This window comes from Octopus bimaculoides, chromosome 23, assembly GCF_046866305.1.
Source record: "Octopus bimaculoides isolate indiv1 chromosome 23, ASM4686630v1, whole genome shotgun sequence".
In the NCBI taxonomy this organism is placed as follows: domain Eukaryota; kingdom Metazoa; phylum Mollusca; class Cephalopoda; order Octopoda; family Octopodidae; genus Octopus; species Octopus bimaculoides.
In genome coordinates, this window is record NC_142950.1 from 6,901,555 (window position 1) to 6,925,888 (window position 24,334).

Below are 24,334 nucleotides of genomic sequence, written 5' to 3' on the forward strand. Positions count from 1 at the left end.
AAGAAATTGTCAAACCCTCATACATCATCTAACGACGGGAGAGTCCAATATATATAATGAGATAAATGGGCAGAGGCTCACTAGAAGTGTTTCAGACATGTCGTTATTAATGAACAAATCAATCACATCATATAAAAGACTGTTTACTTCTTGTGAGGTAAGAGAGTAAGTTGAGGATGGCTAGCTTGATGTTAAATATGTGGTAATAAATCTGTCAAAACCCCCAAAGAAAGAAGAATGGATCCAGGTTAGAAACCGGTTCTTTCTCTATTGGCAAGAAATCTTGAAATAAAACTGAATAAGAACATACATACATACATACATACATACAAACATACATACATACATACATACATACAAACATACATACACACATACAAAGTTACCCTGTTGCTGACATTGAAATTTCAATCACGGAGGCTTGGATCTAGGTTAGAAACCAGCTCTTTCTCTATTGGCAAGAAATCTTGAAATGAAACTGAACAATGACATACATACATGTATGTATGTATGTATGTATGTGTGTGTATGTGTGTGTGCATTTGTGTTCGTATATATACATGACAAACAGACTGACAGACAAGGAGAAAAAGTCAATAGATTGATAAAGACATACTGAACAAAAGAAAGAAGTATTTGCATTGATATAGATAGGTGCATATATATATACACACATATATATATATATACACTTACACACACACATAGGCAAATCCTTATATACACCCACTCACAATTTTCATTTTCATTTATTATGTTGAATGATCTAGAACGTACCACTGCCACTACTACCACCACCACCTCAACCACGAAGTTACCACTCCCAACATTACCACCGCCATCATTAACTACAGCCATTACCATCAACACCACCACCACCACCACTACCACCACCATCACCACCACCACCACTATTATGATTACTACCTCCACCACCAGCACCACTACCTCTACCATCATTAACACACCCACCGCGTATACACAAGTGTCTATGTGTCTGTAATGTGTATGCAATTGAGTATTTAGTGCCGAGATAATACATACATACATACACATACATACATACATACATACATACATACATACACACATACACACACACACACGTTGGTAGGTAGATGTAGACTTAGACAGACAGACAGACAGATAGATAGATAGATAGATAGATAGATAGATAGATAGATAGATAGTCCCTTTATATGTGTGTCTCTATATATATATATATATACACACACACACGTATGTATGTATATGTGTGTGTGTATATCTATATCTATATATATATATATATATATATATATATATATATATATATATATATATATATATAAACACACACACACACACACACTCACGCCCGCATGCACGCACGCACAGACACACATATACTCCTCTGTCTATTGTTGGGCATAATAGTGTCTAGTGATTTACTTATGCACACCACACACATGCACACGCACACAGTGACACTCACACACACACACACACACACACACGAACCGTACACACATATATACACACATCACCCCTTCCCTGTCCTATAATAACAAGTAGTGTCTTCCCTCCGCACTCACTCTCTCGTTCTCTCTTTCTCTTTCCCCTCTATTTCTTTTCCCTTCGCTCTCTCTCTCTCTCTCTCTCTCTCCTTCTCTTTATCACTCTTTTTTCTTTTCTCTTCTCTTTCTTTCTATCGCTTTATCTATTCTCTCATATTTTGTGTATATTTAATTCATAGACATTTCGGGTCTTGTATCTTAAATGCTGTTCTCCTCGCACGCGATCAGTAGCCGGAGATGGTGCATCGGAATTAAATGTGCCCACAAACAGGCGACAACAATAAACACCAACATCAATAACAACGACAGCAACATTGCTGTGATAAAATGTAAACATATTTGAAAATAACAACAGAAGAAAAAGCGTGGATCTCAAAAACAGAACAAAATCTTGCCCTCAATTTTTCTAAGGCAACTCGTTAGCTTTTCACTTATAACTTCTAGGCTTTAATAAACAAATTTGCTTTAAACCTTTAAAAGAAACTTTTGTTCAGAACGTATATGAAAGCAACTTGTTTCATTTTTTTACAAGTAATTTGTTTAAAAGTTTTAGAAGCAATTATTTGAGCCTTTTTCTTTTTTATCAGCGAACTGTTTTTTTTTTAAAGATCTACATTTAAGAAGTGAATTATTTCAAACCTTTTCGTGCAACTAAGAGGATACACACCAACTTCTAAAAGTTCCCGTGGTAATTTCAAAGTGTTACAAGCAACATCAGAACCGGCTTCTTAATCAATCAGGATAAAGTGACGGTAAATAGGACTAATTACAGAACAAGCATCATTGATAGCGCACAAGCAAACTTCTTTGGTAAATCACTTTGATATATATATCTTCAGAAAGATATTTTGTTCTTTGACATTTATTCCAAAACTTTTCACAATATTTTCATATTGACAATAGATTTTTTTTAAGGTAGTAAAAAAAATCATTTTTTAATTTCTAAAAGAAAAACAAATTCTTAAAAGTTGGAACGAAATATTAATCAGAAAAAAAAATTCAGTGATTCTGATTAATTATATTTAAGCAGTTGCTAAAACGTTTGTTTACTACAATCAAGGAAGATGGTTAGTGCGGAAAGCAAAAAAACAAAGCCCTCAATCGGTTCTTCCTTCTATTTATCAGTTTGGTGCAGCTTCCTCCTGTTACTTTTAAGGAGTGAAACTTGCCATGGTAGTCTGATGTCGTTTGTCGACAATAGTTACCAGAAACTGAATGGCCGACAACAAATTATCCAAGTTGAAGGTATAAATGTTTTTGGCAAGACTTACAGTTTTATAAAGGTAAGTGCTTGATAAAATACACTTATCTGTCGCTCTCCTCTCTCGTTCTAATGAACTTAACTCACCATTTCCACCCTCATGTACCTCACTTCATCCTAGCCGTGTGCATCTCTCTTTCACACTACAACCCCCAACGCCCTTCACATTGTCTTTACCGCCGGCTACTCCCCCCTCACTTCCTCCCTAACTAATATTCACGACTGACCATACTTCCACCTGTGTTCACCACTCTCTGTATTTCCCTCTTGTCGAGGCGCATGGATTGGTGGTTAAGGTGTTGGAATCATGATTGTAAGATTGCAGTTTCGATTCCTAGACCGGGCGATGCATTGTATTCTTGAGCAAAACGCTTCATTTCACATTGCTCCAGGCCACTCAGCTGGCCAAAATGAGTAATCCTGTGATGGACCCGTGTCCTGTCCAGGTGTGAAATTTATACGCCATGGAAACCAGCCCTTATGAGTCAGCATGACTCGAGAAGATAACCTTTACTTCGGCTCATCTGCTACCCGCTTCCCCACACTTTCAAACTTACCCACCCATACCACTTCTCTTTTATTCATCTTCATCTAACTTGCACGTATGCCCTGACACATACATCTTCACCAAAATCCTTTTTCTCTTCCAACTGGGATTGCTATGTATCTCCTCCTCTACAGCAACACACCTGTTCCTGTCTCTCTCTGCTATACTTTATATCAAGTGGTTCTCAACTTGTTTATTATGAGCTTCAGATCCAAAGACTGCCATCAATATCATCTATTTGTTTATCCTTCATCTCATTTTGTATTTTGTCCAGCCCACAATTGCTTCTGTGTAAAGCCCTTGTGGCTAATTTTATGAAATAAAGAAGCCTGCTTCCCAACCACATGGTTCCAGGTTCAGCCCCACTACATGGTACCTTGGGCAAGTGTCTTCTACTATAACCTCGGGCTAATCAAAGCCTTGTGAGTGGATTTGGTAGATGAAAACTATATATATATAGTTGAGGTGTGTTCTATTAAGAACGTATAAGAGTACAAAATGTTGCTATTAATCTATTTCATTCAAGGTAAATACTACAAACCTTGCCTACCTCAGGGTATCCCTGATATATATATATATATATATGTGTGTGTGTATATATATATATATATATATATATATATATATGTGTGTGTGTGTGTGTATATATATATATATATGTATATATATATATATATATATATATATATATATATATATATATATATATATATATATATATATATATATATATATATATATTATTCGTTTACTCTTTTACTTGTTTCAGTTATTTGACTGTGGCCATGCTGGAGCACCGCCTTTAGTCGGACAAATCAACCATTCTTTGTAAGCCTAGTACTTATTCCGTTGGTCTCTGTTGCCAAACCACTAAGTTACTGAGACATAAACACACCAGCATCAGTTGTCAAGCAATGGTGGGGGAACAGAGAACAAACACAGACACACACATAAATGTATACATATATATATATATATATGTAAGGGACGACCGACGTCGGGGGCACCAATTGTAAGGGAGGACCGACGTCGGGGGCACCAATTGTAAGGGAACGACCGTGCGAACTCATAAAAGGAGAAATGGTGACGAATGGAAAAACAGAGGACTCCTTTTATTTAAACGAGTCACACGGTCGAACACAAAATATATATATCAAATGGATGATATAGATGATATGTTATGCGACGATAACATAGATGACCAGTAATGAAAGACCACAACCGTATTAGATGAATAACAGAGATATTTATTATGGCGTTAAAGATGTATGTCTGTGTGAGAGTGTGAATGCGACATATAAGAACATAATCAAAGACAGGCCGTCATACAAAGAAAAGTGTGTATATGAGTGATACATGTGTGAGTTATTACAGCAGATAGAAAGAGTCAGTAAATGACATGTGAGCAATTATACCAGTTCGTTAGTACACTATAGGAAAAGTTCTGTATGTGAAAGTGAGGAGAGGCTGAGTGTGGCAGTGCTGATCACTAGTTGTGATGTCGTGGCATCGATGCCGGGCCGTGATTCTTGTTATACAGATGTTCGTCGCTGGCTGAGAATTTCTTGTCTGTTTAAGAACTCTTGTCTGTTTATTTACCGTGGTGAAGCTGAGTCACCTAACAGAATCGAAGAGAGAGATGTGCCGCGGAGGTTTGGTTTGGTGTACATAGTAAGTCGTGTTGACGCTGGTGGTGTAGAGGCTGCTTGGTCATGACGATGGTGCTGGTTAGTAGTCGTAGACTCGTATTGCTGATGTGGCGACGGCGGTGGTCATCGTTGACTGGACGAAGCTGTTGAAGTGGTCGCTGGAACTGCTGCTGCTGTCGTGTGGTACACGGAACAGTTCTCAAAGAGAAACTGGACCGAGACAAATTTGGTCGCCGAGTTAAAGCTATTTATAACAAACTATTGGCTCACCAGATGGTAGAAATATACTCTATCACGTGACCTTATTAGGGGCCGTGATTGGTCAGTTTGCGTTCTGGCGGGAAAGGTTCGAAGAAGTTGCCGATTCGAATAATAATCCGTCACGTGATGACAAGGAATGGGTTCTCTACTACGCTCGCATTTATTCATATTTAAATGAGAAGATTGTATGTAATGGCAATAGTAGTTTTGTATCTAATGGCGATAGGTAGTTTCACTACATATATATATATATATACGACGGGCTTCTTTCAGTTTCCGTCTACCAAATCCACTCACGAAGCTTTGGTCAGCCTGAGGCTATAGCAGAAGACACTTGCCCAAGGTGCCATGTATCTCTACTATAGCAAGACACCTGTGCCTATCCCTCTCTCATACTTTAAGCCTTTCACCACCTGGTATAAAGAAACCCACCACCCTCTCTACTATAACTCCGCTCTGTCGAGGTTACCTTCTCTTCATTCTGTAAATTATTTGGTGACCTCATTAATGCCAGTGCTATGAAAAATGGTATGCTGTACACTCTGTAAATCGGTTGGCATTACGAATGGTAACCAGCTGTAGAAACTATGCTGAAGCAGACTTCATGGGTCAATTCAGTCCTCCAGCTCGTTGACTCCTATTAAACCGTCAGACTCATGCTACCATGGAAGATGGATGATAAATAATGATACTTATGATGATGTTGATGATGAAAATGATGAATACAATGTGCATCAGTGCATCTTCATATCTCTTATATTTCCACAACAAAAGTACTCCGCTTCTTTAAATGGACAATTTTTCCTCAGATGTATAAATAAACGTGGGTTTATTTCTTAGTTTTTGTTGTGTTTTTCAGAAAACACTTTATCTCTATTCTGACTATTTCACACTTGTTTTACTTGGAAATAATCTTTACGTTCAATTTCCTCTGTGTTGCATCTTAATTTGACTATCCTTTCACATTCTTCTGACACTTGCTGTAGGGTTACATCCTGGTTTTGTTCTAGCTTTGTGAGAATTCTAGTTCTAACTTCTGCATCCTTTTTCAGCAGTAAGTCCCTGTGTAAAAATCAGTCATTTTAACAATACCCCCTTGTATATGTAATTATATGTTTGTATATAAACATAAATTTTGTGGATATTACATTAAAGGAATAACAACAGATCATTTACCGATGTCAGTGCTCAATTCTAAAAGTAGAATCAAATACTGTATAAAGTTAGTTTTGACAGGGACTTCCAAGGTTTACCAAACTGCTTATTGAACCAGAGAGTGAAGTCACCATTAGGCGAAAAACCAGAAGTACCAGTCAAAATTAATGTTATATTTGCATGTATATAAATATAAAGATATGCATTCTGCTAAATATTGATATATATATATATATATCTATATATATATATATATATATACAGAGAGGGAGAGAGAGAAATATAGACCTACATAACAATAATCGTGACCTTCACCTATTTTAAGACAAAGCTCTATTGTCTTTTATATTTTTGACATTAATGGTCATAAATTGGTCAGCTGAGCATTCATTTTCTCAGTTGAAGTATATTAAAAATTCCATCAGGACAATTATGCAGCAAAGCAGACTGGATGTCTTATCCCTACTAAGTATAGAAGTAGATGAATTACATAAGATTAATTTTGAGGATCTGACCAAAGACTTTGCAATTATAAAAAAATAATTAGGAGGAGACTTTTCAAATATAAATAATGGGGAAGTATACAAAAATAAATATTATCTGCCATCTTGTTGTTAGTTTTGTTTCACTTTGAAAAATAAAAAAATTATTTTATGGTTTATTGTTTTTATTTTAAATTACATACATATATGGGGGCAGCAAAATCTATCAAGTGCTTAGGGTCTCTTTGAGTCTTAATCCAACTCTGTATAGAAGCAGATGTGTTACCTAAGATTAAATTTGAGGATCTGATGAAAAACTTTGCAATTGAAAAAGGTAAGAGAAAAATTTTCAAAAATAAATAAAGTGGAAGTATACAAAAATAAACATTATATTTTCCATGTTATGGATAGTTTTGTCTCATTTTGAAAAATAAATATTTATTTCATGATTTATATTTTAGATTACATATATATGGGGGCATCCAAACCTTTTAAGTCCTTAGGTCATCCATGGGTCTTAATCCGGTCCTGAGTGTACTGAATGTATTTTTTATGGCACCAGCACTAGAAGGGTGCCCCATGTCCTTGACAAATGGGACCGCACAACACCACATCTGTTCTTGCTTGCTAACCTCTTTTCAGAGTGAGAAGCATGAGCATTAGAGGCATGCAGGATGTGGTGAGAGGGACATGTGATAATGGATTAAATGATAGGAAGTGGTCAGCAATCTGAGCTAGATAAGTATCTTCATGACAGGGTAATGTGATGAAGGCGGCAGTGAGGGGGGATTACTCAAGAGTCAGAGGTCTGTGTGACCTGGAAGGCTTAGGAATTCTGGAAGAGAAGGAAAGGACAAGAGTTATGCTGACAGGCTGTGGAGGTGAGGGTGAGGTGATGGACACAGGAATTAGGTACAAGTGGTCCAATGGAGTCACCTATATGTGAACTCTCTACCAGGGCTGGGTTAAAATCCATAGCAGCCCTTAGCATTTAAGAGATTTGAAACAAAACTATCCGTAACATGGAAAATATAATGTTTATTTTTGTATACTTCCACTTTATTTTGGAAAATTTTTCTCTTACCTTTGATCAGATCCTCAAAATTAATCTTACATAACACATCTGCTTCTATACAGTGTTGGATTAAAACTCATAAAGGCCCTAAGCACTTGATAGATTTTGGTGCCCCATATATATATATATATGTCGTTCAAAATATAAACAATTATTAACCATAAAATAAATTTTTTATTTTTCAAAATGAAACAAAACAACAAGATGGAAAATAATGTTGAGTTTTGTATACTTTTATTTTATTCATATTTGAAAAGTTTTCTTTATGTATGTAATGTTTGTACAGATGTGGGCTTGTGGTTTTTGTGTCCCTTACCAAATTTGCACATCAGGTTTGTAACTATTTAGAATTTCAACAGCAGGTTAAGGTTTAGCAATTAACGTTGATACTAGGAAGAAATTTAAAACCAGCTGGTTGATTGTTTAGTTAAAATTATATTTTGTTATGTAGTAAAACAATAGAAACACAACACACACACACATGCACGCACGTACACATACATACAAGCATGTATGTTTTTTATTTCAAGGAGTGGTACCTAGACAGGCTATTTCTAGTAGTAGTAGTAGTAGTAGTAGTAGTAGTAGTAGTAGTAGTAGTAGTAGCAGTAATAGTAGCAGTAATAGTAGTAGTAGTAGTAGTAGTAGTAGGCAGTTATATCTGTAATATGCCTCTGTATTATTTGTGCCAATTGAAATATTTAGTAGTAGGTGGGTCAGAACATGGATATATATATATATATATATATATATATATATATATATATATATATATATACTGCCAGATCAGACTGGAGCCTGGTGCAGCCTCCTGGCTTCCCAGACCCCGGTCGAACCGCCCAACCCATGCTAGCATGGAAAACAGACATTAGACGATGATGATGATGATGTATGTATATATATGTATGTATAACAAGGATTTTCAAAATAATGTTGTCTGCTGCCATTTAGAATACAGAAGAGATGTTACATATACATGCACATATGTACATACATTCATACATAAATGCATGTATACATACAAAAATACATACACACACACATGCGTACATACATACATATATTCATGCACACATACATACATACTTACATGCATTCATACATTCACAGTTATAGTAATAATTAAAATACATATGTTTGTCTTATTATAATATATGCATGTAAAAGCATAAACACACATACACACAAACACACGCACGTGCACACACATACACACATACCCACATGTATATACATACCGATATATGTGTATGTATATATTTATATATGTATATGTATCTATCTGTATGCATATATATATATATATATCTTATTTTATTTAATAAACACAATATATGTTTTTATGTGCTACTATTAGTTTCATGTGCTGAGAGCATGCCATACAGTAACACATCTGATCTCCTAGCACAGTTATCAAACACTGCCCATATGGCTTAAAGAACTAAAAATGGGACAATAGGATGAGAGAAAAAGCAAGAAAGAAGTAAATGTAAAAGGTGGAAGGTTGAAAATCCAGAAAAAGAAAAGAGAAAGAAACAAAAGGGGAGAATTAGAATTATTTCCCCTTAGACTTTAAAATATAAGTCTGAAAAGATAGTGGCTTAGAGTCTGTGATACAGTTGTTCAATCCAGAGAGAGGGGCACTTTCCAATTCATCAACAGGAACTTAGTCATATGCTTACAACTGCTGAAAGTTTCTGACCTAGAATTCAGCTGTGTGTTAGACTTTTTAGATCTAAGAACTATAGCACACTGCTGAATTAGTTGAACAAATTAACCCTAGTACTTTATTTTTAAACCTGATTCTTATTTTATCAATCTCTTGTGCCAAACTGCTAAGTTAAGGAGATATAAGCACACCTCCACCAGTTGTCATGCAATGTGGGACAAACAATTTGATTCTTTCTGTCTCTCAAATTCACTCACAAAGCTTTGGTTGGCTCGAAGTTATACTAGAAGGCATTTGCTCAAGGTACCATACAGTGGGATTGAACCTGAAACCATACGGTTGGGAAGGAAATTTCTTACCCCACAGCCACATCTACACTAAGTCCCATGTTGTGAACAAACATTAGTTGTTGACACATGACAGCTGCTACCATCAATTATGTATTATAATCTGTTGGTTAAAGCTGCACCTATCTTTACAGACAACTAACAATACATCTGCAATGCAGGGTGTTGCACAAAGATTCTTTGAAAATACTTCTAAAGCTTCCTGATCATGAAACTTAAGATCAGAATGTTGAAATATCCCATAGGCTTGTAAGCTTGTAATACAGGAAGAAACAAAATGTTCTCTTGATTCAGGAAACAAATCCTGCTCTTAATATAGAAACCAATGAACGATATATATCAGCAATAACTTCACAGATGTTTGTTAGCACTTGTCCAATGTACCATGCATTAGGAGTGAACTTGAAACACATGTTCAGGAAACAGACTTCTTAACATCATCATCATTATCATCATTGTTTAATATCTTTAATATCTGCTCTCCTTGCTGGCAGAGGATGGATACTTTGACATGAAGCTGACCAGTTGGTAGCTGACCAGTTGGTAGCTGACCAGTTGGTAGCTGGCCAGTTGGTAGCTGACCAGTTGGTAGCTGACCAGTTGGTAGCTGACCAGTTGGTAGCTGACCAGTTGGTAGCTGGCCAGTTGGTAGCTGGCCAGTTGGTAGCTGACCAGTTGGTAGCTGACCAGTTGGTAGCTGACCAGTTGGTAGCTGGCCAGTTGGTAGCTGGCCAGTTGGTAGCTGACCAGTTGGTAGCTGACCAGTTGGTAGCTGACCAGTTGGTAGCTGACCAGTTGGTAGCTGGCCAGTTGGTAGCTGACCAGTTGGTAGCTGACCAGTTGGTAGCTGACCAGTTGGTAGCTGGCCAGTTGGTAGCTGGCCAGTTGGTAGCTGACCAGTTGGTAGCTGACCAGTTGGTAGCTGGCCAGCTGGTAGCTGACCAGTTGGTAGCTGACCAGTTGGTAGCTGGCCAGCTGGTAGCTGGCCAGCTGGTAGCTGACCAGTTGGTAGCTGTCCACACTCCAACTGTCTATTGTGGCATGGTTTCTACAGTTGGATGCCCTTCTTAATGCCAATCACTTAGCAGAGTGTATGTATGTGCAGGTGCAGGAGTGGCTGCGTGGTAAGTAGCTTGCTTACCAACCACATGGTTCTGGGTTCAGTCCCACTGCATGGCATCTTGGGCAAGTGTCTTTGACTATAGCCTTGGGCTGACTAAAGCCTTGTGAGTGGAGTTGGTAGACGGAAACTGAAAGAAGCCCATTGTATATATGTATATATATGTGTGTGTGTCTGTGTTTGTCCCCTGCAACATCGCTTAACAATCGATGCTGGTGTGTTTATGTCCCCGTAACTTAGCAGTTCAGCAAAAGAGAACGATAGAATAAGTACTAGGCTTACAAAGAATAAGTCCCGGGGTCGATTTGCTCGACTAAAGGCGGTGCTCCAGCATGGCCGCAGTCAAATGACAAACAAATAAAGAGAATACACACACACTCTGTATAACAAAATAAACAGCCTAACTACGACCAGAAGACCTGGGCAGTTTCAATAGTTAACATGATATGCATAAAGGTCTGATTTATGCACACACACACACACACACACACACACACAGACACTTGACAATTCTAAGTTAAGCCTTTATATTGTTTCATCAGACAGAATCATGCCCTGTGTGTGCAAAAGACGAGGTTCGCGCCACTTGCAAGATTATTAGCAACAATTACCGTTTTCTCTGGCATTCCTCTCCATTAACAATTATGCCATTATAAAAATCGGTTGCCATTGAGAGCCAAAATATCTAGCGTTCAACCAATTTGGGTTACGAAAGCATTCGGCGATAAGTTATATATATTTGGTCATAATTTGAGATAATGATAATGAAGCATTTTACAGTTCCTCCTGTGTACTTCAATGCCTCTGTGTGTGTGTGTGTTTTTATTTATCTGTGTATGTGTTTATGTATGCATGTGTGTATGTATCTATGTATGGATATATACTCATAGATACATACATACACACATACATATACATATATATATATATATATATATATATATATATATATATATATATATTCATATATACACACATATATATATGCATATATATATATATATATATATATATATATATATATATATAAGTATTCATATATACACATGTATATATATATGTATGTGTGTGTATATATATATATATATATATATATATATATACATGTATGTATATGTGTGCTTGTGTGTATATATATGTATATGCTTGTGTGTATATATATATGTGTGTGTGTGTGTGTATATATATATATAAATATACATATATGTATGTATGCATATATATACATATATATATATATATATATATATATATATGTATATGTATATTTATTTATTTATGAGTGTATGTGTATGTCAATGACTTAGTGTATGTGTGACGTGAATATAAATACATGCGCTGTGTGTCTGTTGAATATTATGTCTGTGTAACAGTGAAATATCTGTGTAAATGTATGAACGAGTCTATTAGTAAATATACACAAAAGTATATATTTTTACTCACACACATAAACATAATATACATACACACACATATAAATGCCCAAGCACACACAGAGATTTCAGAAAATTCATGTGTTCCTCTCTAAATATAACTCCTTGCAGACAGCCTTTGAGTACAGCATCATATTACTAAGGCAACAGTTTTTTAAACGGTATGGAGAGAATTGAGTACATGAGAAATGAGTACAAGGAGAACTTTGTACTTGTTACTCAGCAGTAAAATTAATGGTATCATGAGATTAGGGAAAGAACTCTTGAACAGGCATTCTGTTCCTAAAGCTATTCCTTTTGAACCAAATGCAGCAGCACTGCAGGGCTGGTTTTAGACCCATTGAGCATGATCGTTACCAGCGTCGCCTTACTGGCACTTGTGCCGGTGGCATGTTAGGAAACATTCAAGTGAGGTCGTTGCCAGTGCGGCTGGACTGGCTCCTGAGCAGGTGGCACGTAAAAAACACTATTTTGAGCATGGCCATTGCCAGTACCGCCTGACTGGCCCTCGTATCAGTGGCACGTAAAAGCACCCACTAAACTCTCAGAGTGGTTGGCGTTAGGAAGGGCATCCAGCTGTAGAAACTCTGCCAGATCAGATTGGAGCCTGGTGCAGCCATCCGGTTCGCCAGTCCTCAGTCAAATCGTCCAACCCATGCTAGCATGGAAAGCGGATGTTAAGCGATGATGATGATGATGATGATGATGATGATGATGTATGTATGTAAATATGTTTGTGTGTATGTATGTATGTATGTATGTCTATGTAAGCATATAACAAATATTATAGCTAAACATAAATAAACGTTATTAACAATCTATAACATATCAAACCTAACATTCTCCACTCTAATTTTACATGTATGTATCTATTGTCCCAAATGCCACCCCCACTCTGCTGAAAACCCTCCTACCCTCTCTACCCTACTACTCACTCCACCTCCTTCTCCACCATCACCCTCCCCCATGTCACACTCTTTAATCACCAAAAGGAAATTTTCATTAACCAGCCACACCTCTTCTCCATCTCTCTCTCTCTCTCTCTTTGTTTCTCTATATCGTTCTCTCTCACTTTCTTTTTGTTTCTCTCCCACTCTTTTCTCTCTGTCCATCTTTCTCTCTCTCCCCCTCTTTCCTTCTCTCTCTCTCTCTCTCTCTCTCTCTCCTCATGTGTGGGTGTATATTAAATGTTGAGAAAATAAAATGCAGAGCAATTTTCTGCCACTCCTAACACTTTTTACTTCACAACTTCGACACTGATCTAGAGAACGTATGGTCTTAGATTGCAATGTCTGTATATATATATATATATATATACACACACACACACACACACACACACACATATATATATACATTTATTTATATATATATAAATGTGTGTGTGTCTAAAAGTATATGTGTATAGATTTGTGTATGTGTGTGTATGTATATACAATTGTATATTGTATTGTATTGTCGTAGTTGTTTAATTATAATTTGTCATGTTTACATGAATGTGTGTGTGTGCTTGTATGCACAGGTATGTGTGTGTATGAATGTGTATGTGCATGTGTATATGTGTGTGTGTGTTTGTATCATCATTATCACCATCATCATTATCATCATCATCATTATTTTGTGTCTGCTTTCCACACTGCTGTATTTTCAACAAGCTGTCGAGGTTTGTGGCTCAGAGGGTTTTGGTATTCGCTTCACGATTCATAAAGTCATGTGTTCAATTCCCAGCTGCGCGCAGTGTGCGTATGCATGTCCTTGAGCAAGACACTTTATTTCACATTGCTCCAGTCCACTCAGCTAGCAACATCAACAACATCATCATCATCATCATCATCATCATCATCATGAAACAAGATGAGGACAAATATCCGTCAAATGTAAATAATGTAGTCAAAATGCTACTAAGCAGTTTACCTGGCATGCTAACAATTCTGCCAACTCACGGCCTTTCCATGAATATATTATATTGTTTGGATGCAAGGGAGGGTTGGTGAGAGGAAAGGCTCCCAAGTGTAGAAAAATTTGTCTCACTGAGTTCCATCTGACCCATGCAAAGCATGGGAAAACGGACGTTGTAGAATGATGAGGATAACGGTGTTTTTTTTTGTCTTTTATATCTTCTAGGTCTCAAGAAATGGATTCATTAGATTTATGGAAAGTTCTGAAGAAACGGCAAACAGTATTGAAAATGTCAAGCCTCAAATTCTTCCTCTGACTCAGTCAGTTCCATTTGTAGCAGCTTTCTGGACAGATCCTGATCTGACAGCCAACGGAACCGTTTGGTTAAGGCAGATGACAAACGCAACAGAAATGGCAACCTTTGAGAAAGTGATCAGTAATTCTTTTCCTTCATATCAACAACGGAAGGCCAAATATGCTTGTGACGTAATATGGAACGATATAGCTTTCACCAGTAACTCTGGCAACAATTCACAGCTGGTAGTTTATTTATTTATTTATTTATCTATTTAACCCTTTTGTTACTAATCAACCTGAGACTGCCCTGGCAGTGTTAATTAAAACCTTCCTTCAAATGTTCATGTTAATTTGTTCCAATCACCAGCTTAATAATGACAAAGTTGTTTTACTAAATGGTATTTGGAACATAAGTTAACATGAAATTTTGTTGGAAGATTTCAACTTAGATCACTTTAACCCTTTTGTTATCCTATTTCTGTTGAAATACACTCTCTTTGCTTCAATTAATTTTGAAATGAATTAAGAATTTATTCAAATAACTTGTTATATTATCAAAATTTCATGTTAAATTATGTTTGGAATGTGGAGGTGCAATGGCCCAGTGGTTAGGGCAGCGGACTCGCGGTCATAGGATCGCGGTTTCGATTCCCAGACCGGGCGTTGTGAGTGTTTATTGAGCGAAAACACCTAAAGCTCCACGAGGCTCCGGCAGGGGATGGTGGCAAACCCTGCTGTACTCTTTCACCACAACTTTCTCTCACTCTTACTTCCTGTTTCTGTTGTACCTGTATTTCAAAGGGGCCAGTCTTGTCACACTGTGTCACGCTGAATATCCCCGAGAACTACGTTAAAGGGTACACGTGTCTGTGGAGTGCTCAGCCACTTGCACGTTAATTTCACGAGCAGGCTGTTCCGTTGATTGAATCAATTGGAACCCTCCACGTTGAAAGCGACGGAGTGCCAACAACAATATGTTTGGAATATAAGTTAACATGAAATTTTTGATGGATGGTTTTAATTTAGATTATTTGAAACAGGAAGTTTGTATCATAGACCCAAGAGTGCTCTCTAACAGTTTGGAGTCAAAAGGGTTTAAGTGATTGTTAACCCTTTAGCACTCAGATTATTCTGCCAAATCTAATGTGTATTTATTCCCATTGTTTTGAATTAATTATGCATCATCTTGCAGCTTCAAGATTTTGAAGAGATTCTTTATTTCTAGAATGCCATTGTAGAATAAATGTGAAAGGTTATTCGTAATCATATTATTTTGCTCTTTATTCATGACGAGATAAATCGTATATTTTATAATTCTTCATTTTATTTTTATTTTTCTTCGTCTTCTTCTTCTTGTCACAATTGTTTACCAAAGACGAATACATTCGAAGTTACATTGCTAACAATGGAGGACAGACAATATCTCATTTTCCACTTCGGCAAGCTGACATGGGGTGATTGGAAACAGATGCCTCAACTCAACAGGAGTTCCTCTGCAGTGGTAAGTTGCATTTCAGTGAGCAATTAACCATAGTGGAGGCACATTTAGTGGTTAAGGTGTTGGACTCATGATTGTGAGAATGTAAGATTGTGGTTTCAATTCCCGGACTGGGTGATGCATTGTGTTCTTGAGGAAAACACTGCATTTCATATTGTCTCAATGTGTTATCATTTAACACACTTACCGGTTTCCACTCAGAAAAATATTTTTTAAAAAATATGAAAAATAGAAATATAATTAATAGATGAATGGGAATCAAACCGGTAAATGCGTTAGATGATAAGGCAATCTGACTCTCGACAGACAACAAAATTTGCTTCAATACATGAATTCACATAGAGAATCTTACAAACGAGATACAAAAACTCCATTTTGTGTTGATCCAGTCCTCCCAGCAGGTAAAAATGAGTAACCCTGCGATGGACCAACGTTTCATCCAGTGAGGAATATATACAGAGTCCGCCAAAAAAAAGTGGCTGTGTGATAAGAAGCTTGCTTCCCAGCCACATGGTTCTAGGTTCAGTCCCACTGCGTGGCATCTTGGGCACTATAGTGAGACAGTCAATTACATTGACCCCCCCCCCCACTGTTCAATTGGTGCTCATTTTAACCACTCTGAAGGGATAAAAGGCAAAGTTGACCTCACCAGAATTTGAACTCAGGGCATAAAGCCAGAAGTGACACTAAACATTTTGTCCAGCATGCTAACGATTCTGCCAGCTCACTGCCTTTCTAAATCCACACACATCCACACACACACACACACGTGCGTGTGTTTTTGTGTGAGAGTGAGTGGGTTTGCATATGAGTCCGTGTGTGTGTGTGCATGTAAGCATGGATGTGTGTAAGTGTATGCATGTATGTGCATATGTGTGGTGGTGGTGGTGGTGACAATGATATTGGTTTAATAATCTAAAGATGTTGATATTTTCAGGTTGGCTATGATGGTGGTAATAAGAACAACTATTTAATGTTATCTGGACCAGGACCAAACGATATCATCACTGGATCGAACGTCAACATTCCCGGTGTGTGGATCTACAGGATTGACCAGCGTCCTTGCACCCAGAAAAGTTTGTATTCCATTCTACAGGGCCTAATGCTTCATTTTCACCATATTTTGAAAAAGTTTCGTTACATTGCCCACGGGGCCATAAATGATTAAATGAACTTACGTTGTCATTATCATCATCATCATCATCATAATTATCATCATCATCATCATCATAATTACCATCATCATCATTGTCATTATCATCGTCATATTTCTTTTCCTCTCTCCCTCATTTTTCTTTCCTTCCCTATCTCTCCCCTTGTTCTCTTTTTCTCTCTCTCTCTCTCACTCCCCTTCTTTCTTTCTCTCCCTATTTCTCTCATGCTCTTTCTTTCTCTCTTTCCCAATCTTTCTCTCTCATACTCTCTCTTTCTCTTTTGTTTCTCTATCATTCTCTCTCACCACCACCACCACCACCACCCTCTCTCTCTCTCTAGTAACAAAAAAGAACTTAACATAATGGACCACTGGCTAGTTATTTATAGTTTATTTCTACTCCACAACGGCCGTGGGGCTTTCTTTTATCTTGGTCATCTCTCCTTCTTTCAGTTTGTCAAGAAACAAACACCTTCACAACAGAGTAATTACAATATTCCTAACTTCTATTTTGATTCCATAAAAATCAGAGCATGAACTCAAATAATATTCTCATTATTCTCGGTTTTAATACATATTAAAAAAATATATTCACATGAATATATTTTGGGTTGTGAGATAAATATAATTTACTCCTTTACATTTTATTTTATTTGTTTCAGTCATTTGACTGCGCCCATGCTGTAGCACCACCTTTAGTCGAACAAATCAACCCCAGGACTTATTCTTTGTAAGCCTAGTAGTACTTATTCTATCGGTCTCTTTTTGCCGAACCACTAACTTACAGGGACATAAACACACCACCATCGGTTGTCACAGACACACAAACACATACACACACATATACATGCACACATATATATATATCTATATATATATATATATATATATATATATATATATATATATATATACATATATACAACAGGCTTCTTTCAGTTTCCGTCTACTAAATCCACTCACAAGGCTTTGGTCGGCCTGAGGCTATAGTAGAAGACACTTACCTAAGGTGCCATGCAGTGGGACTGAACCCGGAACCATGTGGTTGGTAAACAAGCTACTTACCACAGAGCCACTCCTGCACCTCTATTCCTTATTTTTCATCACAGTATTGTGTGTTTTGACGCAACATTCACTTTTAATATTTTACCCTTTTCATATTAATAAGACAGCGAGTTGGCAAAATCGTTAGCACACTGAGCAAAAAGGCTTCGCAGCATTTCGTCCCTCCTTACAATCTGAGTTCAAATTCCACCAAGGTCAACTTTGCCTTTCATCCTTTCAGGGTCAATAAAATAAGTACCAGTTAAGCATTGGCTTGGTGTAATTGACTAAGCCCCTCCTCGAACATACTGGCCTTGTGCCAAAATTTGAAACCAATATTACTATTGTTATTATCATTATTATTATTATTATTATCATTATTATCATTATTATTATTATTATTATCATTATTATTATTATTATTATCATTATTATTATTATTATTATCATTATTATCATTATTATTATTATTATTATCATTATTATTATTATTATTATCATTATTATTATTATTATTATCATTATTATTATTATTATTATCATTATTATTATTATTATTATCATTATTATTATTATTATTATCATTATTATTATTATTATTATCATTATTATTATTATTATTATCATTATTATTATTATTATTATCATTATTATTATTATTATTATCATTATTATCATTATTATTATTATTATTATTATCATTATTATTATTATTATTATCATTATTATTATTATTATTATCATTATTATTATTATTATTATCATTATTATTATTATTATTATCATTATTATTATTATTATTATCATTATTATTATTATTATTATTATTATTATTATTATTATCATTATTATTATTATTATTATCATTATTATTATTATTATTATTATTATTATTATTATTATCATTATTATTATTATTATTATCATTATTATTATTATTATTATTATTATTATTATTATTATTATTATTATCATTATTATTATGGTGGCAAGCTGGCAAAACCATTAGCATGTCGGGCAAAATACTCAGTGGCATTTTACGTCTTTATGAGAGTGGGGGTCAATGAAATAAGTACCAGTTATGTACTGGGGTTGATGTAATCAACTTACCCCCTCCCCCAAATTTCAGGCCTTGCGCTGTAGCACAAAGGATATTAATACTGCTTCTGTCACTCAATCTTATTCATCAGTAACATATTCTCCTTCATCATTCATGATTGCTTGCTAGTGTTCCACCAGCTTTTCAATGCTTTGATGGTATGAAACCACTGGGGTCTTGATCCCCAAAATACATCAACCTACATTTTCAGCCCCACATTGTTGTTGAACAAAATGTCTCAGAGACTGTTGGAGAGTGGTCAAAAAAGGTGATAATCTGAAGGCACCATAGCAAGAGAATATAGTGTAGTAGAATTTCCCAACTGTGCTTTTGAATTATATTTTGGTCAAATTAGCAATCCATGCACTGAGGTTTTGGACCTTATCCATCAAGTGAAGATGACAAGCAATTGTATCTTAACCCATTACCTACCAGTGATCTCATATGAGATCACTTAAAAATTATAAATTTCGTAATTATCTGTCAATATTTACACATTACTAACCTTTTGCTGTATCTACTAGGTATATTTCTCTGATATTCAAATGAGGTTTGCTAATTTTTCACCCAATATCTCTCTCAGGATTTTCGAGTGAGATCGTTGCCAGTGCTCCTGGACTGGCTCTTGTGCAGGTGGCACATAAAATACACCATTTTGGGCGTGGCCGTTGCCAGTACCGCCTGACTGGCCTTCGTGCGGGTGACACGTAAAAACACCCACTACACTCTCGGAGTGGTTGGCGTTAGGAAAGGCATCCAGCTGTAGAAACTCTGCCAAATCAGATTGGAGCCTGGTGTAGCCATCTGGTTTCACCAGTCCTCAGTCAAATCGTCCAACCCATGCTAGCATGGAAAGCGGACGTTAAACGACGATGATGATTATTTTGAAATGTTCTTTTGATCATTCCAGCGTGTTTCTAAGGCTGATTTATGCTAGAAATTAAAGTTTCGTAAAAAAAATTCCAGTCAATAGAATTATGGGAGGTCATGGGTTAAGAGCAACACATCTGCTGAGCCATACATTTTATTTCATTTCTCTAATTTCATGCAAATTTACCAAATTATTTACCCCAAATATTTTCTTTTATCTTTACTTACTTGTTTGTTTATTTCTTTATTTTTCAGGCATGACAGTCATTGTATTGGTGGCCACCATACTCTCTTTGCTCATTGGCATTGTTATTGGTATTCTCTGTACTTGTTACTGCTTAAGGAGAATGAAGAAGTATGTTTAATACAATTCTTTTGTGATTGTTTCCATAAAGAATGTAATGTTTGAGTGGGAGACTGTGGACAGAAAAGACGCTCTGCAGACTGTACGTTTATGTATATTTCTGTAATATGTTGTATGATGAGGTAAAACAGGATGAATCGGACATAATTTTGTCCACTGATCCTATTTTGATATTCTGTGTGCATAAATTATGCTAATGTTATCTGACATCTTTGTATATTTCTTTTTTCCACATGGATGACATTTCTGTATTACTTAATCTCTATTAGCCACACAAATGTCTGTGTGTGTGTGTATATATATATATATATATATATATATATATCAACAATATATTAACTGTTGAATAACCTATTTTGAACACCTAACTGAGAGCAAACAGGCAAGCATTTGGAGTAATCCCTTACTATTTACACAGGTGTGTATGTATGTGTATTATATATATATACAGACATACATATATATATATATATACCATATTTTAATGTGTATTAGGTTAAAATAATATGGGAGTTTCTTATACATGGACAGTATTATAATCTCTTACAAAACCTTTTTTCCAAATCGTAAGCCCAAAAAATTAGAGGCTCCTTATACACGTTAAAATAGAGTACATACATACATACACTCACACACACACATACACACAACCACTTATATACACTAGTATGCTGCAGCTTATATAATTAACCATTTACTCCTTACATTAAAAATTTTAACACTAACTTACTGAATGTCTTTTTTTCTCCTATGGATGAAATCTCTGATTTACTTTGTCTCTCTCTCTCTCTCTCTCTCTCTCTCTCTATATATATATATATATATATATATATATATATATATATATATATATATACTCTTGTGTCTGGGGAGAGTCATTTTCTTTTTGTGCCTTATAATTTAACACAATCACTGGTCAAATTTCCACCTATTCCTTCTTTTTATTTTCCTAAAGTTTTCATTGCATCTTGCAACCTTTTCAATAGTCTTGACACAACAGAATATGCTTCAACACACGAATTCACATAAAGAATCTTGCAAACCAAATCCCAAAACGAAATATATATATATATTGTCAGTTAAACACATTTGAAATCTGATGAGTAGGTTATGTATGAAAGCGTTAATTTTGTTAAAATACAATAATAAAAAATGTGAAAACCAGACAATGCTTTAACTTAATTATGGGAATCTAAGAGGAGGAATATGTTGGATAAAATCGTAATTAACTGATCCTCCTGTATTTTCTTTTATCCAAAGCCAGGACCTTTCCAGCATCTCCTCATATATATATATATATATATATATTTGCCTATATGTTTGTCTGTCTACCTATTTAGCTATTTGTCTTATTGCCTCCAGCTCTCTGTCTCACCATATATTTATTACTACTTAGCTATTCAGTCTTAGATACATTATCATTAATAACTTATGTTTGTAGTCAGTCATTGTGACTATGAATATCCATGGTTTTGGCATGACTTGATAAGCTTTCTCCATACCGGTTGGTCTTTCGCTTGAGTTTGCCGTTTATTCTGCTCCATTTCCTTTCCACTTCATGTTCCATTTTGCAGTATCTTTGAATCTCAGTCTAGTTCCTTCCTGGTTTCTTTTCCCCTTGCATAGTTGGGAGTAAAGAATTTGTCTGGGAGGGAGTCTGCTGTTGTCCTCCATCCTGTGTATGTGTCCCTACCAATGGAAATTTTTAGCAATGAGGATTTCCATAATAGGCAGCAGACCAGCATGCCATAAGATCTCTTCATTCTTGATACTTTTCTTTGAGAAAGAGTGTCTGACCAAACCTTAAATTATCTTATTTCTTCATTTTGCATATTCATTTTTATTGTTCACATTCTGTGGAGCCTACATCTTCTTTGTTGTGGTACATAATATATGCTAAGATATTTATATATTACATATACATTCTCTTCATCTGCTTTTGACTGGGGATACCCCAGTTTCAGCACCCTGCAGCAGTACCACTCCTTCCGAAGTTCCTTCTTACCCACTTTGTAACACAGTTTTCTTTCTACTTGTTATCTATACAATCGACCTAATATCACTGCAACCACACCTCCAAACTATTATCTACATAGCCTTCACCTCATTAATCTGTTCTCTATGCATGATATATCCAAAATATTCTATGCTCAGAATATTATATAATCACTGAAATATCATGGTTTGTCCGAAATATTATGGTCTGTCAGGAATATTATGGTATGTCCAAAATATCATGGTATGTCCAGAATATCATAGTATGTCTATAATATTGTGATATGGCCAGAATATTATATTATGTTCAGCATTTTAGGATATGTCCAGAATATTATGGTATGTCCAGAATATTGGGGTATGTCCAGAATATTGGGGTATGTCCAGAATATTGAGGTGTGTCCAGAATATTGGGGTATGTCCAGAATATTGGTGTATGTCCAGAATATTGGGGGTGTCCAGGATATTGGGGTATATCCATATAATCACTAGAATACTATGGTTTGCCAGGAATGTTATAGTATGTCCAGAATATTATGGTACATCCTGAATATTGTGGTATGTCCAGAATATTATGGTTTATAATGTAGAGATATGTATTTAGCTTTTTCCGAAAGATAAGAATGGAATATGTTTTCTTCTGTTGACTGTTCTAGACAAGATGAAGACAACCTGCCTCTGGACAACAATGCAGAATCGCCTGCAACCAATAAAAGTACAGAACAACTCTCCATATTGCCACCATCCAATCCTAGCACACCAGTATTTCCTACTTATGCAGCGAATTTAAATGTAGACACCCATGTTGACAAACCACCACCAAGAAAGATAAGAGTCATCAAGAAAAACCCACCTGCTCCAGTTCCTTGATTGTAAAGAAAAAGTTGGTTTTTAACATCAAAAATTTGAAGAATTTTCAAGTGATGTAATGCCTTCAGCATTCCTTGTAGAGAGTGCAAACACCAAGACAAAAAAAAGCATCTAAAGGAGAAGATATTTATTTTCTTTCGTATTGTTTTGTTGTTTGTTTTTCCTTTTTTTTTTTGCTATGTTAAATAACTTCTTCAATAACAAATAAATATTGATTAGGTGAGATATGTTATATACATTATGGCTTTTGTGTTGAATCATCTACAATCATCTACCGTTTCTTCAGAACCTAAGCCCTAAACCATAGAGAGGTCATTCACCAGAGAGGGCATAGGCCAATGGGCTTCAGGTCTGAAGGAACACTTTATGGATATGTAACTCTGGCTAACCCCATAAACCGACCGTAACTATCTTTATATATATATATATATATATATATATATATATATATATATATAATGTATATATATATGTATGTATATATATATATATATATATATATATATATATATATATATATATATGTATGTATGTATATGTATGTATATATATGTATATATGTGTATATATATAAATGTAAGCACATGTGAATCATTAGCGATTTTCTTCCTCCGTCTTCCCTTCTTTTGGACTCTCCTCTATTTCTGAAGAAGAGCTTTGCTCGAAACATTAAATCCTTTTTCTTTCCTT

The 24,334-nt window shown here is 35.7% G+C and overlaps 1 protein-coding gene across 2 annotated transcripts; it reads left to right on the plus strand.

The window, feature by feature from the left end:
* The first annotated feature begins 1,540 nt into the window (after positions 1 to 1,540).
* Positions 1,541 to 23,882, plus strand: LOC106873862 (sushi, nidogen and EGF-like domain-containing protein 1). Of its 2 annotated transcripts, none has more exons than XM_014921377.3 (6): positions 1,541 to 2,839; positions 14,680 to 14,994; positions 16,127 to 16,252; positions 17,187 to 17,325; positions 20,671 to 20,770; positions 23,431 to 23,882. In XM_014921377.3, exons 1-6 carry the CDS (start codon positions 2,621 to 2,623, stop codon positions 23,642 to 23,644), a joined length of 1,113 nt encoding a protein of 370 aa, XP_014776863.1. In that variant the 5' UTR covers positions 1,541 to 2,620; the 3' UTR covers positions 23,645 to 23,882. The 2 variants fall into 2 exon arrangements, with proteins under 2 accessions (XP_014776863.1, XP_089196788.1); XM_089340662.1 differs by having other exon boundaries at positions 1,727 to 2,366.
* The last annotated feature ends 452 nt before the right edge of the window (positions 23,883 to 24,334 follow it).